Genomic DNA, 19065 nt, shown 5'->3' on the forward strand with positions numbered 1-19065 from the left:
CTATGAACCCTCCGTCCTTCCCTGTCTCTATGAACCCTCCGCCGGGGCCCGTCCCTATGAACCCTCCGTCCTTCCCCGTCACTATAACCCTCCGTCCTTCCCCGTCACTATGAACCCTCCGTCCTTCCCCGTCCCTATGAACCCTCCGGGAGTGTTGCGCACACGGAGGACGAAATCCCGATCCTATGAACCCTCCGTCCTTCCCCGTCCCTATGAACCCTCCGGGAGTGTTGCGCACACGGAGGACGAAATCCCGATCCTCGCCATGGCCTCCAGGCTCGCCGCGGCCCACCACCTGCTCAGGTGCTCCAACCAGAAGGCCCTCTGTTGTCCCAGCTCCTCCTGCCTGGCTGTCACCTCCTAAAACACCGCCGCTCACCTGTGCGTTCACCTGCCTACATGGCTCAGTCTGGTCTAAACAACAGCCCTCTTCCAAGTCCCTTTTTATTTCTCTAGAGCAGGGTGGGGATGCCCTAACCCTAACCCTAACCCTAAGCCTTTGCCCCGAGCCGGCTGTAAAACGTCGGCAGCAAACCATGGCTCCTCGCAGTCCATCCTCACACACGCTAAGCCCGCTTCCAGGGGAATGTATTCCAACACGGGTTCCGCAGAACAGTCAGAAATTCCACCCAGAGCAGACGCTGCCACACAGTCAGGACATGCTCCTCTGTCCAGAGAACCTTCTGAGGCTGCACCGCATGCCAATCACTCACCGTGAAGGGAAACCACTTCCTGTGCTTGGGGAGTGCCAGACACAGCACCTTCCGGCCAGCCCCCCCGACAGTTCCTCCCTCCCTTCACACAGGCAGTGCTTTTCCTAATGTTATGTTCACCCCCATCAGCAGATCGGGCAGGGGCAGTGGTCACTGTGTCAATCATAACCCCCGTAAACTCCCCAATGCCCCTAATAACACGCCTCCCCCGAACCCCTTTTCCTAACCCAGAGGAACGGGACCTCCGGCCGTCCGTGGGTTTGCGGTTTCTGAGCAGGAGAGCTCTCAGAGTGGAAAATCCTTACCCTGTGACCCCGCGAGTCCGTCCTAAAAGCCACACACGTAACAGTCCTCTTGCCCAGTGAAATGACTGAAATGACTTGGTTTCTCTAAAATTCCCATTACAAATAGGGCTTGGACTGTGCGGCTCAGTGGTTGAACATCGACCTATGAACCAGGAGGTCAGGGTTTGATTCCCAGTCAGGGCACATGCCCAGATTATGGGCTCCATCCCCAGTGGGGGACGTGCAGGAGGCAGCCAGTCAATGACTCTCTCTCATCATTGATGTTTTTATCTCTCTCCCTCTCCCTTCCTCTCTGAAGTCAATAAAAATATATTTAAAAAAATAAAATTGCCATTAAAAATAAACTGGCACAAGAGAATAACAAAGATAATTGTGGGGGTGGGTGGGGAAGGGGAGGTTTTTACCAGGGAAGGAGGGAGGAGTGAAGAGATTGTTTTGTTTTAAGGAATTAGCTAGCACAGCCCCAGCGCGGCCAGAGGCCAACACATACTCTGACTAGAGCACAGGGCTCTGGCCTCAGGAGCAGACACAGGAGAAACGGGGGAGTGCGTGCACACCCACGTGCTTCCTGGGCACTCACTTCTGCAGGCGAGATCAGTGGTTCTGTTGTGCTCTGCACACTCCCCTCCCCACGCCAGCGGCTGCTCGACATGCCGGGACACCCGGCCCCGGCACTGCTGCTGGCAGTCTCGGACGCCCCGGCAGGCGGCCGTCTGGGGGAGCAATCGCGTTGCAGGCGAGGAGGACTTACCAAGTAGTTGATGACGTAGAACTGGTCGTACTCCCGGTTGCGGGGGTTGATCCTGCGGTGCTGCTTCTTCCGCATGTGGTCCTTGAGCAGGCTCCTGTCCCTGAAGGTCCTCTCGCAGTACAGGCACTGCAGGCTGCAGGCATAGGCGGTCAGGGGCTCCGCAGGCCGGGCAGCCGCTTGCTCACTCTCCGGTCACGCGTGTTCATTCTAGGCCACTCCGCACCTTCCACCGGGACGCGCCCCCTCGCCGACCCCCGTTTCAAGTGCCTGGCTAGGCAGGATGCGTGTTTATTTCTGCGCTTGCTAAGCTGGCTGTTTAGTTAAAATCGAAACAAAGAGAGCTAATGCCCCCTATTACTTAGGTGGTTTACTAATCAACCTGCCCCGGCTGCACACGCAAACAGAGGCCTGTTCTTCAAAGGACGACAATGGTAACGCGTGGCTGCACTCCCCAAGGGCAGCAGCGAGGCCCGGTCGGGCGCCCTAAACAGGCGGGAGGATGCACAGCCTCCGTAGCTCACATGAAGCTGAAGAACATACCACATGTGCAGGATATTTACTGAAACACTAGTAGGTTATAGTGAGAAGTAAAGAAATCACACATCACATTCAGAACCGTGGTTTGGGAAGCGCTCCGAGGAGGGTGCGAGGAGACAGAACCAACCCCAGGCGCTCCATTTCCTAGGCCGGACGGGAGCGTGCGCCTCCCAGCTCACTGCGCGCACCTGAGGTGGAATGCAGCGCTGGGGATAGGTGCCGTCTTCACTTAAAAAGACAACATGATCTGCACAGAATGAGACTTGCACCCGACAGAGGTCCTCCATCATGAAAAATGAAGAGTCCATTTCTGTAGCTATTTCAGGTAAGCTAAGTTTTAAACATTCAACGAGTCCAGGACTCAGGGCTGCAGGCTGTGCTGCATGAAGTACTTACTTGTCCAGCTTTCTCTGCAACGTGCGCAGGAATTCACCGCAGTTCACGATGTTGTCCGGCAGCCCGATGTTGAAGGCATGCTCTCTGGCCATGTGGTTCAAAAGCACAGATCTAGGAAGAAAGCTGAGCAGTTTGTATTATGTACACGTCACTCAGGAACAAGTCAGGTCAGCAAGAGCGCATGTATAACGGGAAACAACCTAATAGAAGTACACGCAAGTGTTACCGAGACACACACCAGGCCATGAAGACAGCTACCAGGTGTGTGAGCCACTGTCAGGGTTCCCTCTACAGGTGAACTGGGTTTCTGTCCTTAAAACTACTAAACAAACAGTGCCTTCCTTTCCAGTTCATCACGGGGACCGGGAGAGACAGCTGCCTGAGATGAACGTGACCGGCTGTGAGCTGGGGTCACAGAAACTTAGTGATTCCTTTTCCAAAGTCAAACACCCAACGTGCTCACAGAGTTAACACGTTAACGTGGACAGTGTGTCTGCAGCCGTTTGCTCACAGTCCTGTCGGCCAATTAGAAAAGGCATTTCCCTCCTCTGCTCACAGCAACGACAGTTCACCTCTGCTGTTGGGCATTTTTAAAAAAATCACTGCTGATAACAGGAAAGGCTCCATGGGACTAACTGATATAAGTTCTGACATCACTAATGTTCTGATGAGTTTTCACACGAAATAGTCACGTTTAAAGACATGCACGATGGCAAACCTGTTCCCGAGGAATTCCTCATCGCAAAACATGCAGATGCCATGGAAGTTGTTGTCATTGCGCTCCCGCTGCTGCTGCTCCAGAATTCCTTTCTGCAAAGTAGAAGCAGATGCCTGATGAGACCTGGTAGGTGCACAGTTAGCACGGCCAGCCCGGACGGGAGACACCGGGTGGAAGCACAGGGGGCAGCGTATAGGGACGCGGACAGCATTTTAAATGTCTCCATTCCACTTGCATTTAACTTCCAACTCCAGGCCTGGCCCATGTGGCTCAGTGGTTGAGCATTGACCTATGAACCAGGAGGTCACGGTTTGATTCCTGGTCAGGGCATATGCCTGGGTTATGGGCTTGGTCCCCAGTGTGGGGCGCGCAAGAGGCAGCTGATCCATGATTCTCTCTCATCATTGATGTTTCTATCTCCCTCTCCCTTCCTCTCTGAAATCAATAAAACTATATTAAAAAAATGAATCAATAAAAATATATTTAAAATAAATTCCAACCCACACTGGCAAATGCCTGCAGACACTCCATTGAAGGCTGTGCACAAAACTCAAGTCCACGGAGCCTCACTGTCCTTCCCGACCTCGTCCTGCTCCCTCTTCACTAGTCATCTCTGCTCCTCACCGTCTCCCAGAGACAAAATGTGGTGAGTCTTTGACTTGCTCCTTCCTGTGGTCGTTTACTCTGGAATCAGGTTCTGATCAATTGTTCACTTGCACCACGGTTCCCGTTGCTTCTCTCCACCGTTCCCAGCGCCGTCGCCGAGGCCCTTTCCAACCAGTCGCTGTGGGGTTACCGTGAGTCGTCTCCAGGGTCTCCCGACCTCACCTTCTTTCCCTCAGGCCATCCTCCCTCGGCTGCTGGAAAAACTTCCCCTAAACATTGTTTACACGTATAATTACTCTGACTCAGATAATCTGAAATACGCTTTGGCACCACCTGAAGTCGGGTAATTGATGGACAGGGTTCGACTGCGCCCGGGTTATTAAGTGTGGGATGTAATTGTTACCCAGGCAGCAGCCATCCTCTGCTCACTCCCACCCTCTCTGGCGCGGCCGCCTGCTTCTCTGCGGAAAGGATATGGAAAGTCTTTGAAGTTATAAAAAGTCTCTATACTGTTCTTGTATTACACTGGCATCTACTCTCCAGCGTCTCTCATTGCACGGGGCTCAAAATAGGAGCTTCGTGAAGTTTACTGCTGATTCCGTAAGTATTTATGGAACAGCTTAAATACGAGCAAGGGTCTAGCGGCTTATCCCGGTCCATGTGGCCTCTCTGGAAATGTTTCACCAGACATCTGCAACAGTAATCCACTGAAGAAAACCTTCAGGAGTGACCGTAATAGAGCCAATTCCTGCTCTTCAGCTCCCAGCATCATGGGAGAAAGGACATCACACTCCCGTGAACTACACGGACACTGCAGATATCTCATCTGTTTTCTGACATCGGGTAACAGACAGCACAGGGCTGGGCCCTTAAGAGAAATACATCGTTCTCTGTTGGGTGGTGTTTTTCAACTTGCAACACAGAAAAATTAAACCCAATTGAACTACAGCTGCCTTGCTTGGTAGAGAAAAAAGAGACAGGAGTTTAAGATACTCAAGTGAGCCCGGCTGGCGTGGCTCAGTGGTTGAGCGTCGACCTATGAACCAGGAGGTCACAGTTCAATTCCCTGTCAGGGCACATGCCTGGCTGTGGGCTCGATCCCCAGTGGGGAGTGTGCAGGAGGCAGCCGATGATGTTTCTCTCTCTGTCTCCCTCTCCCTCTCCCTTCCTCTCTGAAATCAATTAAAAAAATACACATTAAAAAAAAAAAAGATATTCAAGTGAGGGGAATCTGTGGGACAAGGTACCAGGAAGGAGGGAGCTGCAGAGGAGCTCAAGGACACTACCGGATGCTTGGATGTTTGTGCAAATCCTGAGCTGGACGTGTGCAGGCCGGACTTGGGAGGCCGGCAGAGAAGTCGCAGCCGTGGAAGATGCTGGAGCTCTGACCCACAGAACGGGACCTCGCGCCATCAGGGCGCACAGCGCACAGAACAGCCCCGTTTTAGATCCGGGAGGCGAGGTCTTCATGGTAGCAAGCCATGCTGGTGCACGCAATAGACTTTATTCACAGACTTGTTGGACTGCTCTCTAGCCGTGCTGGTCACGCTCCAAAGAGAGAAATACTTATAATGAAGAGTGCCTCAGATGTTACGCATGTGAACTTCTCCAAGCAGCTGATGAAACCAGATAAATTGTCATTGCAAAGCAGGCTGGGTAAAAGCCACTGTTGTAAGAACACAAGGCCAGCCTGTGGATTAGGCGGAGGGTCGTCACAACAGGCTGTGCGCTAATGGGTTTAAAATGTCACGTTGGGCAGCAGAGGGTCGGGTCAGCGCCTCGTCCATCCTGACTCATGCGCTGTAGGCAGGGCAACGCGAATGAAGCTGCACACAGAGCAGGTGGCTCTCGGCACAGGCACAGGGGTCGCACACGGGAGCAGGAACAAGCATGTGCGTCAGGGGGGAAATGGCAGAAATCAGCCCATCAGGAGAAAGCGATTAGAGCACATCAGGAAGTGTTTGTAGAGGAAAGCAGAAGCTGACGTCTGGAATGGCAGAGCACACGGAACAGCTTGCTCTGCCACAAGGTGAAACCAAGGCTGCCGTCTCCCATCACAGTGTCAACAACGCTCACTAGAGTCTGCCAGGCAGGTTCACACGCCGCACGCGAGGCCAGTTCCAGGGCAGGTGCACAGTCTACAAGGAAGAGCTCTTCACCCTTCTGACTGGTCACCGGCTACAGGCCTGAGAGCTCCCACAGGGGCCGGTGCAGGGGTCCTGGTGGCCGCTCAGCCACGGGAGGTGGAGGTTGAGTCACGGCTCCGACATACATTAAGGAGTGGGAGCGCCTTGTTAGGGGCCCACAGCTGCTAACTGGCTAACCGCTCCCGCCTCTTGCCCTCACTCTCCGCCACTGTAATGTCATTTAGGACACCAGGATTTTCTCTTGTCCACTTAGGTCCGTATGCACCCTCCCTCCCTTTCCACAGCTCTCCTGCTCCCCAGGCCTTCTCACTGGTGAGATGCGGTATTATTGGTAGTTGCGTGATCAACAACACTTGCCGAGCGCGTTCCATGGGGTAGAGCAGGGGTCCTCAAACTTTTTAAACAGGGGGCCAGTTCACTGTCCTTCAGACCGTTGGAGGGCCGGACTATAGTTTAAAAAAACACTATGAACAAATTCCTATGCACACTGCACATATCTTATTTTGAAGTAAAAAAACAAAACGGGAACAAATACAATATTTGTATTTGCATGTGGCCCGCGGGCCGTAGTTTGAGGACCTCTGGGGTAGAGGCTGTCCTGAGTGTGACACGTGCCTGGCCTCCGTCTCACAAGCGCTACAGGTCATCCTACCATCGTCTCCGTAGCACATGTAACAGTCCTTCTGCTTCAGGCCGCCCGCTTTTACAACACGCCCGCCTTGACTTCTGGGTGCGATCACCTGGTTAGGCAGGAATTCAGTGACTGTGTGAGCGGCCTGCAGTTCTGTGCAAGTTGCTTCTGTAAGCTGCCATCAGGCTCACTTTCAGCACCTCCACCCGTCTGTGGGACTGAGGATGGTGACAGGTGTGATGTGATCTGCAGTGAGAAGTGTCTGTTTGGTCTTGCCTCTGTCCTGGCACACGGCTCCTGAGGTCCCTGGCATTTCCTAGGGGTCGAGGCTGCATGGGTGTCTCCTGCTGTGCATGGGAGCGACTCTGGGGGCACCCAGGGACTGGGACATGGAGTCAACGTGATCCGAGGATCGGAACTTTCAGGCCCACCCCTCCCCACCTCCCTGCAGGGCGAGCAGCTGGAGGCCGAGCTCCGTCACCCACGGCCGATGGTTTGGTCCCGCAGGCCTGAGCCTCCACACCGACCCACAGGACAGGGGCGGAGCTCCTGGGCTGATGGACCACAATGTGTCGACGTGCTGTCCTCCGGCCGGATCCATGGGCAGAGGCCCCTGCGTGGGCCTTCCTGTGCTGCTCCCCCAACTGAGCTTAGTCGCTGTCTCCTATCTGTGCGACACACGCGTAACCAGCAGCCAACAGGCTTCCGGGGCTCTGCGCGCTGCTCTAGCAGATTCACTGAACCCAAGGAGCAACTCGCTCTACAGCCGGTGGGTCAGAGCTTGTGGTTGGCATCTAAAGTAGGGGCTGAGCCCGGGCTGAGCCCTTAACCTGAGGTCCCTATGCTCTTGGGAAGACAAGTGTCCAAAGTGAGTTGAATGTAGGACACCTCCTGATGGATGTGGGGAAAACCCCAGGCGGGAACTGGGTCAGAATTTAATTGTCATCTACAATAATGGATACAGCTATTTCTAGGGACGCGAGTCTATCTGTAGACGTTCAGTAAAGACTCTGGGTGCTGAGTGACACAGGGCGGAAGCAGTGGGTTGGTTGTAGGAGGGTCTGTACTGAGTGACACAGGGCGGAAGCAGTGGGGTTTGAGTTCTTACAAAGAGACCCTATGGGTACCCGCATTATGACCGCTTGGCCATTCTCAATTAAGGCCACCGTGGGCAAGAGTGAAAAAACTAATGGAAATGAAAAATTATGAATAGGTATAAGCAAACAAATCCATAAAGGATGACAGCAAATTGATCCCTGTTTTGCAGATGTTAAGACGTGAGAATAGGAAAAGAGAACCTCAGGAGTTCTGCTACTTCACTGGGTTTGCTGCTACAGAAAAAGCATATTTTTCTTGCATATAAATTAACATCCAACAATACCATCTTCCTTGCGGGAGAAATCATCATTGGGGACGTTCACAATATATAACGCGCCTCAGGGACTTCTCAGATCACGTGATCACGGTCGACAGGGTTTATTTTCCTCTGCGCCCCCGTGAGGATTTAGCAGAAATAGTGACCTCCCAGTTCCCTCATAACACATCTGGCCGAGTCCACAGGTCCCAGGAGCACTAATAAGCAGCCCCTGAAGGAAGGACAGGTCCATTCCAAGTAATAATCGAGCGTAACCACAAACAGCAATGAAAAACCGCACTTTTAAACAAAGTAACTTAAAAATGACTTCCTGTTGGACTTATGAAAATGAACACTTAACACTTGAATACACTGTTACCCTTTTTAAAGACGACAGCTGCTGAGTTATTAAAATTAGCTCTCCGCGGCTCAGGCTGGAAAGGAGAAAGGCCACTGTGTGCACCAAGCACAGGCCTCTGGCCAGGATAAATCTGGGGCGGACAGAGCGCATTCCAGTGGGGGGAGCGTTCAATTCCACTCCATGTCAGCCGACGGCATTTTTCCACGACGGCTGAACCCCAGCATGTGTCAGGCGGTTAAAATTACACCTAAATGTGGAAGCTTTGCTGTTATTTTAGAGGTAATCCAGGAAGCAAAGCAGAGCCCCAAGTTGCCCCTGCGTTTTTAGCACGGAAGGCTTTAATCTTCAGTCACGGGCACGCTTTTACTGTTCTAAGGTCTGGATGTAGTGCCTCCTCTTTTGTGCATGTTTGAAAGTTTCTGGAATAAAAGTAAAACCAGCAACAACGAGAGAACAACAGCACAGTGACGAGTGTGTGTTCCCAGCCACTGTGCGTCCCTCGCACAGGCCTTACCAGTCTCTGCGCCTGCAGCTCCTCCCTCAGCACCCGGTCCTCCGGCAGCACGTCACACAGCAGGAAGTAGCTGTCCTGCTCTTCTGTGAGGAGAGAAATCAGTGAGACAATATTTACCATTTTCCCCAGGCCTTACTCCTTAAAATATGTGTGTCTATATCTTTATCCACATCTAATCTATATCCATAGCCTTATCCATATCCATATCTATTTTATATCCATATCCTTATCATATCCACATCTAATCTATATCCATATCCTTATCATATCCATATCTAATCTATATCCACGTGTATATCTAATCTATATCCATACCCATATCCATTCCTATATCCTCCATATCTATATCCATACCCATACTTATATCCATATTTACTCTATATCTATTTCCATATCTATATCCTTATCCATATCTAATTTATATCTATATCCTTATCTATATCTAATATCTATAGCTAATTTATATCTATATCCATATCTATATCTAATCTATATCCATATCTATATCCATTACCTATATCCATATCTATATCCATATCCATACCCATATCTATTATCTAATCTATATCTATATCCATAACCATATCTATTACCCATATCTATATCCATGTCTATATATCTATATCTATGTCTATGTCTATGTCTATATCTATATCTATATCTATATCTATATCTATATCTATATGTGTGTGTCTATTAAGAGCTCTCCTCTGAAGTATTGGTCTCTTAGCTTTATTGAAGTTAGGCAACAATAACACAGCAGTTTAATTTGGATTGGTAGCAGGAGGGTCTATAGCAGTGGTTCTCAACCTTCTGGCCCTTTAAATACAGCTCCTCATGTTGTGACCCAACCATAAAATTATTTTCGTTGCTACTTCATAACTGTCATGTTGCTACTGTTGTGAATCGTCATGTAAATATCTGATATGCAGGATGGTCTTAGGCGACCCCTATGAAAGGGTCGTTCGACCGCCAAAGGGGTCTCGACCCACAGGTTGAGAACCGCTGGTCTATAGGGTCAGTGCTGAGTGACACAGGGAGGAAGCAGTGGGGCTGGCTCTCGGGGAAGTGAGAGAATTCTGATTTGAGGAAGTGGGACTCCCCCTTTGAATTCTGGGTCCCGGGAAAAGGCGGCAGCCCTGACGCGCACTGACCCAGCGGAGCGGTGGAGTTGATTCGGATCACGCTGCAGAAGTCGGTGATGGGCTGCTCCCTGAACCTCCTCCTCCAGTACAGGATGTACCTGGGCAGGCAAAGAAAAAAGGTGGTGAGGAGACTCAATACAGCCCTTTAACATTTAATTATCCAAAGCCACAAAGCGAATGTTGACTGAACACTGCTAGACAATTTATACATCGAAAGGCAGAACATTGTAGAAGTATAAAATAAGTATTTAATAAAGTGAAATTACCCCGTAAAGGCATGGAAATGATTAAACTCGACTATCCTCAAATTCAATAAACAGCCATATGGGAAGTTAAAAATCAATTATTTTATGTGATAATGAAGTTTTTCTGAAATCACACTTAATTTATATGAATTAAAAATGTACACATTTTCCAATCAATGGAAAGTTGGGTGTCTATCTTAACACATCAGAATAACAGATGTCATGATAATAATGGGATGAGAAGTCAGCCAATGTCTCTATAACAAGAGAAAAGAGCTCCAAAAAAGTTCTGTATGTGTCTGATGTGTGGTGAACTTGGCCTTTGGAAAGATGGTCAAGTTTTAAAAGATATTTTAAAAAATTTATTTATTGATTTCACAGAGGAAAGGACATGGAGAGAGGGATAGAAACATCAGTGACGACAATCATTGTCCGGCTGCCTCCTGCACGCCTCCCAATGGGGATCGAGCCTGCAACCTGGGCATGTACCCTGACTGGGAATCGAACCATGACCTCCTGGTCAATAGGTCGACTCTCAACCACTGACCGGCTGGGAAAGACGGTCAAGTTTTGAATTCTTCTATCTAATGGGCAGAGTTAGAGGCACACAGGCTGATATGCTAGTAAAAGCAGAACATAACACCAGACCTGCATGTCTGATGCAAGAGGGAGGGAGAGGACAGAGGCAGCCCGCTGTCCATCTCCCCATGTGTCTAACAGGCGTATACTGGCAGCGGCAGTCCCACTCAGGGACTGGGACCAGGAGAACGCGGTCTCCTTCGGGGGAGACAGGAGACAGAATGTGGGCTCCATAGTCGACAGTGTCACGTGATGGCCGTTCGTGCCAGTTCCACACCAACAGGACCCCGCCGTGGGTGCGGTGACAGGAGCCTTTCCTCAGGGCAAAGGGCTCCGCCGTGAGAGCTCCTCGGACAATGCCCTCTGTGCGTAAAGGGGGTCAAGCATCCCTGTTCCGAACACGGCCCTTTGGGGCCTTGGCACATCTCTCCTGGGCGCCTGCCTGGGAGGCCTGACCCAGCGAGAGCGCGCCTGTGGCCCACACATAAAATGGGACCAGGCTGATGGAGGCCCACAGCCAGCAGCCTGGGGAGGGGCAAAGGGAGTCCTCCGCTGGGGCAGCGGGTCTGCTCCAGAACCCGCAGGAATGCCTCAGCGTGCGCCACCCCTACCCTGCAGCCTCCCCACTCCAGGGGACAGAGTGCTAAGGCCCCTCAAAGTCCAGGGGAAGCCTAAAGACTACAAATGCGCATGTTGAATAGGGATGATTTACACAGAAGTAGGCCTTCGCTCGTTTATGAACGACACCAACACTTACCTTCGGAAGTCAGCGACCAGCCTGACATCGGCTATGACGAGCTTGTGCTCGATGATCATGTGCTTCAGAAGCGGGTCCTGCTGAGCCGTGGGGAAGTGCTCTTCACAGAAGATACAGGGCACCGAGGGCGAGCCTTCGGGGGTGCCACTGCGCCCCGCGCCCTCGGGCAGGGACAGCGGCTCCAGGATGCAGTCCTGACCATCTGGGAGAGCGAGGAGAGAGGAGCTGACACCGGCCTCCGCAGGATTTCCCTCCTGCGTGAAAGGGCCCCGAGGTACTGGCGTGTCTCAGGAAGAAGCGCACAGGCCAGACACGCAGCACCATTTTAAACGGCTCTGCCACCTGGAGGAGGAGGCTGCAAAACTGCTCACATTCCCCATTTGCTGCTTGAATGGGGAACCCGATGGGCAGGGCAGCTGTTTCAGCTTGGACACTGGCCCATGTCAACACTTCTGGGGGCCCCTGGAGGGTCTAAGGCCGGGCGCTGACCTGTGGCCGAGTCATCGCTGGATGGGAGGTGAGCGCACACCGAGGCCTCAGGGACACCAGCTCATCTCCCCAGCTGCTTCCTGCGCACCTGCAGCCTCTCCTGTTGCTATTTGTCACGTGCAGAGAGGAGCTCTCACATGGGGTGGCGCTGCAGGAGCTGGGTGGCCCAGGTGGCAATTTTCAATGCTGACTGACATCTACCACTAGCTAATTACGCAATTACGTATCGTAGTTCAAGTTCTTGTGAACAGAGGCGAGTGCTCACATGAAAACTGGGAGATTATTAAAAATATACAAGCACTTTAGAAGAAGTAGCAACAAGATTGGTGTGTTACCAGTTGTCTATTAAATTAGGCAATGAAATCAAGGCGTTCTGGACCCTACAGTTCTTAGTTGTAGGTTAAGTTTTATAAAACACAGGGTGGGAGAAGTAATCCTATCTAATAAAAGAGTAATATGCAACTTAACCACCACTCCAACACAAAGATGGTGGTGCCCAGTCCTCTCAGCCCCGCTGGCGGCCGCTGAGAGCAGGCCCCGCTTGGCTGTCACTGGCGGTGACCCGGGAGCAGCCAAGCGGGCCCCGCAGACAGCAGAGAACCATGGGGAGCAGGCCTAAGCCGTCAGTAGGACATCCCCTGAGGGCTCCCGGATTGGAGAGGGTGCAGGTCAGGCTGAGGGACCTCCCCTCCCGCCCCCCGTGCATGAATTTCGTGCACCGGGCCTCTAGTATACTTATGAAACTCGATAATAATATTTGACAACCACTGGAACATGACAACAGGCAGCATACTCTACATCAGGGGTCCTCAAACTATGGCCCGCGGGCCACATGCAAATACAAATATTGTATTTGTTCCCGTTTTGTTTTTTTACTTCAAAATAAGATATGTGCAGTGTGCATAGGAATTTGTTCATAGTGTTTTTTTAAACTATAGTCCGGCCCTCCAACGGTCTGAGGGACAGTGAACTGGCCCCCTGTTTAAAAAGTTTGAGGACCCCTGCTCTACATAAAGGTAACATGAGCAAACATTACCTGCCACCTAGGATCATACTGTTTAATGGCGCTTCGGGTCACTAAAATGGTGCTTCGGGTCATCACACTCTGATAATCTAATTAATTGATAACCATCCTAAAAAATGGGAGTATCAAGACTGGCAGGGTGTTTTGGTTTGTTTTTGGTGTTTTATTTGGAAAATGTTGTAAACAAACTCTTAGTTTTCTTTTTTTTTTTTTTTTTACACCCTAAGAGCCGAACTTAGCCCAGTCCAGAAGAGCCCAGGCTAGCCTCGTCCTGATGGGCGGAGCCTAGCCCTAACGAGCCAAGCCCATTCCAGGGGGGCAGGGCCTAGCCCTTCGCGGAACCCTGTTCCTAGGGACCTAGTTTTCAATGTGGACATTTCTTTGCTTCTCCTTTATTTACATTGTGTAACTTATTTGAGTTAAATGCTCAAATAAGTGTTACCAAGCCTGGACAGTATTTTTGAGTCTGTCCCTTACGCTTTCGTTTGGGCAGACGTTTATCCTTCCTAGGCGATCTCCTTTACTGTCTTGATTTTATCCTGATACTTAAACTCCAGGAAGGTAACTTTATCTCTACATTCGTGAGGGTTTTCTCTCTTACACTACAGAACGGCCTCTACTTCCTAAAGGAGACAGTTCTCTGACTGCTAAGAGTAGGTCTCCTCCCCATGCATCTGGAGAAGGGGAAAGGCTGGATCTAGGCTTTTTAACCACAACCCATCTCCACAGCTCAGAGTAAGACTGTAAGGCCCTTCTTTAATTTCCCCGGGGCTGAGGATTCATTTTGTAAATCACCGAGGCCCAGTATTGAGAGTGATTTACTGTCCTCTCGCAGAGAGTGGGGAGTGGGGTGGACGCAAACACATGGGCGCCACACACTCCGGCACTCGCTGGGCCCACCGAGGGGGCCGCGCAGGGTTGGCCCTCACTCGGCGCTGCGGGCTGCCGCTCCTCCGGGCAAGAACAGGGCCGTACACACACTCAGCCCTTACACCTACCAAAGCTGTGCTTGGAAGCAAGGAGCTAATTAACACAAGCAAAAGAGCCACGCAACCTTTATTACAACCTTACTGAGAAAGCAGAGTGACGGAAACGGCGTGAGGTCGTGCAAATGAGAGCCGGCCTGTGAGTTAGGGCGGGTCTGTGCACGGGGGTGCGCACTTGCTAAACAGCAGTTAGGAAGACACCGAGAAATACTGAAAACCATGTTTAATATGAGCTGAAAGGAGCCTAAGTCACAATGAACTGCACACAATACTTCCCACACAACATTCACGTACATACAAGGACGTTCCAGTACTAGGCTTGAAAAAATATATACAAAAGAAAAACAATGAGATGATGAATAGACTTACTTATCCAAACTTTTCTTTAACATTTAATTTTTTAAGTAAAAAGCATGTCATCGGACGAGTTCCTCAATGTGATGGTGACTGGCAGAATTAAGAAGTAAAGCAAGCAGTTTTATCTGGTCACCTTTTAAATCTTGACATTTAAGATGCAGAATTTGATTAAGCTTACCATTTTATAACGGAATGCCTACTATGCAGAAAATGTATGCTAGAAACTCTCTAAAAATACAAAGCTTAACATAAAACTCCTATCCTGAAGTAGTTGCTCATCTAGAGGAAAATGTAAGACAACAGTACGAATAATTATAATGCAAGTCAACATACGCAAAGTTGGCTATGTAAATAAAGGGCTAAGAGATTGGGAGGAAAAAATGACTCAAGTCAGGAGGAATGAAGGAAAGTCTTCCTAGGGGATGGATCTCAGTATAGGGTGGGGCTAACATTTTACCCCCCGTTAATGGAAATCTAATTCATCAGAATAGCGACAGGAGGGCCAGTGGAACCAGAGGACGGACACACAGAGGACTTGGGCAGGAATGGGAAACAGGCGGACTGGTGAGTGCTTAGTTACTGAGCTCCCAGGGGGACGGTGGGAAGGGAGGAGATAGGGAGTGAATTCTGACTCCGAAAGATCTGGCTGGTGGCTGGCCTGCCTATGCTTCCCAGGCGAGGGGTGTCGGGTGGAAAGTGCATCCTGCACCCACAGAGGCCGGGCTTAACCTCATTTCACGGATTGACTTGACAGCTAATTACTTCGGAGTTAGCATTCGAGTCAATATTTGCATGAATCGGGTTGGCAGCTAGAAAATTGTAAATTACCTATCTGATATTCTCTATTACGTGTAATTAGTGTTTTGGATAGAATCATAAATTTCTAAGTTGTGGGACTGATATTTCTCTATTTCCAAAATTAAATAGCTATGTCATGTTTTTAGTTTAGTGTTTGATGTCTTAATCCATCAGTATGAGTAATTTTTAGTACAACAGTTTTGTTGATATTTTGTAAATAGTAAGGAGACTAAAAATAGAAATGACTTTGTGTGAAATGTAACCAAACTAATCTTTAGTGATACAATGTGTTTCTTTAATGTGAGTTTGCTAATACATACTTAATAAACTAAAGAATAATGTTAGTATAAATATAAGTTGTATTGGTTAATAGTATTTTTCCAGCAAAACAATGATCTGATGCAACCAGGGCAGGCTTTTGTATTATATAAAGAAATGAGGAGCAAATTTATCAAAATCCCTGAATATCCCAGGTAAGTTCTTCCTTACAATGACTGGAGGCTTCCAGAACTGCTGCCCTTCCCGAGGTCAGCACATGGAGACGCTGGGGAGGCATTGCTTCCTGTACGTAAAGAGCACGGCATTAAGAAAGACAGTCTCCTCAGCGAGTGGCGCTGGAAAAACTGAACACCTACATTGAAAACCCCAAAACTAGACCCGGACCGAACATTTCTAACAGAAATGAACCCAAAACGTGGAAGCAACCAAGATGCCCTTTAGCAGGTGATGGATAAACCGGTCCATCCAGTCAGTGGGATACTGCGCAGTGCTAGACGCCCAGAAGACACGGAGGAGTCTTACCGGCATCTGACTAACAGAAGCCGATCTGCAAAGGCTCCATACTGCACCATTCCGACTACCTGACATTCTGAAAAGGGCGAAACCACGGAGACAATAAAAAGATCAGTGGTGGCCAGGGGTGGGGGTGGGGAGACAGATGTTAGGGGGGACAGGAATTTTAGGGTAATGAAAACACTCTGTATGATATAATACTGATGGACATACGTCATCATATATTTGTCCAAACCCACAGAATGTACACCACCAAGAGTGACCCTAAGGTAAACGGTGGCCTCTGGTGATTATGGGGTGTCACCGTAGGTCCATCCTTGGTTCCGGTGAGCGGTGTTGGCCATGGGGGGACTATGCACTTGTGGGGACATCTCTTTATCTCCCTCTCAATTTTGTTGTAAACCCAAAACTGCTCTAAAAATGAAAACCTGAACAACAAACCAGCTGGTGGGCAGAGGTCTGCATCCTGAGCCCGTGTTTAACTCTGAGGGAACTGTCTTCCCTGGGAACCAAAGTCCCCGAGGGGCTCTGTCCTGCAGGAGGCAGCGCGAGTCCAGAGCTCGGGGATGCCGGATGCCGGGGCTGACTCGGACGTAGTCCAGTGTGCACGCAACCCGCTGCTCCTGGGACCGGGCTGCTTGGTTACATAGGTTTTGAGTAGCTTCCTTACCCCGTCTCCCCACAGATCTGTTATTTCCCTGTGACTGCAGCCAGCTGCCCCCACACTGGAAAGTGCTCCTGGGACAGTGTCTCAGCGCTCAGCCAGGGCTCCCTGTAGGTACGAACGCTGGGACCTGCAGACTTGGGTCTCTGCATGCGGCTGCCCAGAAAGTGATACGACAGCCCCGTGCGCAGGCTCATCAGGCCCCCGACCACTCACCTCAGCTGTTTGCGTCCAGTTACAGCCACGCCGACTGGGGGCTCTGCCCTTCCTCGGGGCAGCTACAGTTTTATTCCCCCAAACGGTGAGAAAACAGCACTTGTGTCACCAAAACAGCTTTATACCCAGTTTAACTGGAATGGGTTCATTCCAAAACGTCCAAATATAAAGTTGCCGGACAGGGAGCTAAAATGCTGCCTGGAAAGAGACAGACAGTATTACCCAAGGCCCCCAGCAGCAGTTCGGGCACTGACGCGGGGAATGAAAACCTGCTGTCAAAGAGACGCAGAGTCTGAAAAGCGAGGAAGCCCCTGAGCATTACACGCTCCCTGAGCAAGCATCTTAGTATTTGATTATGGTCACGGACCTAGGATTCCTGCCCTCCTTCTTGACTGTAGCAATGTTATTTAAATACAGTATATAAGCATTTATTATTTCTCTCTTCGAATTTTATTACTTTTTTATGGACACTGTGAATGGTTAAATCCCTATAAAGCTAAACAGTATTGTTCACCAACTTTTACAACCCAAAGTATCCATTTTTAAAAATGAATCAAATTTAAAACATAATGATCTCTTAAATGCTAAACTGTGAAGTTTCTAAATATTTTGTACTAATAAAATAAAATATATTTTAACAAATATATAACCCTCTATATTGTTTACAAAACATTCTCAGAGAGCCCTAGCCTAGCCGGTTTGGCTCAGTGGTTAAAGTGTCAGCCTGCGGGCTGAAGGGTCTTGGGTTTGATTCCGGTCAAGGGCACGTACCTTGGTTGCAGGCTCAATCCCCGGCCCCAGTTGGGGCGCACGTGAGAGGCAACCAATCAATGTGTCTCTCTCCCATTGATGTTTCTCTCTCTGTGTCTCTCTCTCCCTTCCACTCTCTCTAAAAATCAATGGAAATGTGTCCTTGGATGAGGATTAAAAAAACAACCCCCACCACGCTCAGAGATAACTGCATGGGACAAAATGTTTGTCATTAAATGACCTTACTGAGACAATTAACACTTTAGCTTTTAATGTGTTAATACAGAAAGTGACCACATGCAGTATATTTTTCATAAATACACAAGTAATTAAGGCAAATAAACAGATAATTTAAAAAACGGAAACTAAAGATGAAAATTCTTGGCCAGCAGCTTGGCCATTTTAACGACAAATCTGGGCAAGCAGTCTATAAACATGGCTTGATAATAATCTTTATTTTATTTTAAAATATTTTTATTGATTTCAGAGTGAAAGCAAGAGGAAGAGAGAAACAGAAACATCAATGATGACACAGAATTACTGATCGGTTGCCTCCTGCACACCCCCTCACTGGGGATCAAGGCTGTAACCCAGGCATGTGCCTTGACTGGGAATCGAACCGTGACCTCCTGGTTCATAGGTCGACACTCAACCACTAGCCAGGCTCAATAATAATCTTTTAAAAAATTTATTGTGTCTTAAAATGTCAGTGATTTGTAAGACAGAACATGAAGGGGGATAGAATCTACTGAGGCAGGCGTGAGACAGGAGGAGGGCAGATGCAGGAGGTGGCGCCATGGATGCAGGTAAGTCCCACGGTGGACACGGAAAGGCGTGGGTCAGGGAACAGCACATTCTACAGAGAGCAAGCACATTGCTGGCACTCGTATGCCACGGACATTGAAGATGAAAGTTTAAAATAGAAGAATAAATGCTTACAGAGGATGAGACTAAACTTTTAGCACAATGCTTAAAAGACTAAGAATTCTAAGATGTTTATTGCCTTCAAGTAAGTCAAAGGATGCTACTTGAAAAGAAAAAAGCTGACTTTATTTGGAACAAAGAGAAGTTCAGGTCACCTTGCTTTAAAAAAGTTTTCTATTAAAAATATGCACGTGGAGGCAAGCGAATCACACAAGAGCTCTGCCTAGAGGCTTTGCTGAGCAAGAGGATTAAACAAATGAGCGTGGGGTCTTTCAGTGGAGAAATGATTATAAAGACACTTGTGAA

At 49.3% G+C, this 19065-nt stretch overlaps 1 protein-coding gene across 1 annotated transcript in view; it reads right to left on the reverse strand.

Moving 5' to 3' along the window:
• The window catches only part of ZNF277 (zinc finger protein 277), a 40649-nt gene that overhangs the window by 8324 nt on the left and 13260 nt on the right, over positions 1–19065 (reverse strand). Inside the window, exons 2-7 of the mRNA XM_023747451.1 lie at positions 11760–11961; positions 10188–10276; positions 9034–9116; positions 3421–3512; positions 2703–2813; positions 1770–1902 (exon numbers count right to left, since the gene is read on the reverse strand). Of these exons, the coding sequence (XP_023603219.1) occupies positions 1770–1902; positions 2703–2813; positions 3421–3512; positions 9034–9116; positions 10188–10276; positions 11760–11961 (710 nt within the window). The remainder of the gene's footprint in view (positions 1–1769; positions 1903–2702; positions 2814–3420; positions 3513–9033; positions 9117–10187; positions 10277–11759; positions 11962–19065) is intronic.

Source organism: Myotis lucifugus, unplaced genomic scaffold (assembly GCF_000147115.1).
Source record: "Myotis lucifugus unplaced genomic scaffold, Myoluc2.0 scaffold_882, whole genome shotgun sequence".
Lineage (NCBI taxonomy): Eukaryota > Metazoa > Chordata > Mammalia > Chiroptera > Vespertilionidae > Myotis > Myotis lucifugus.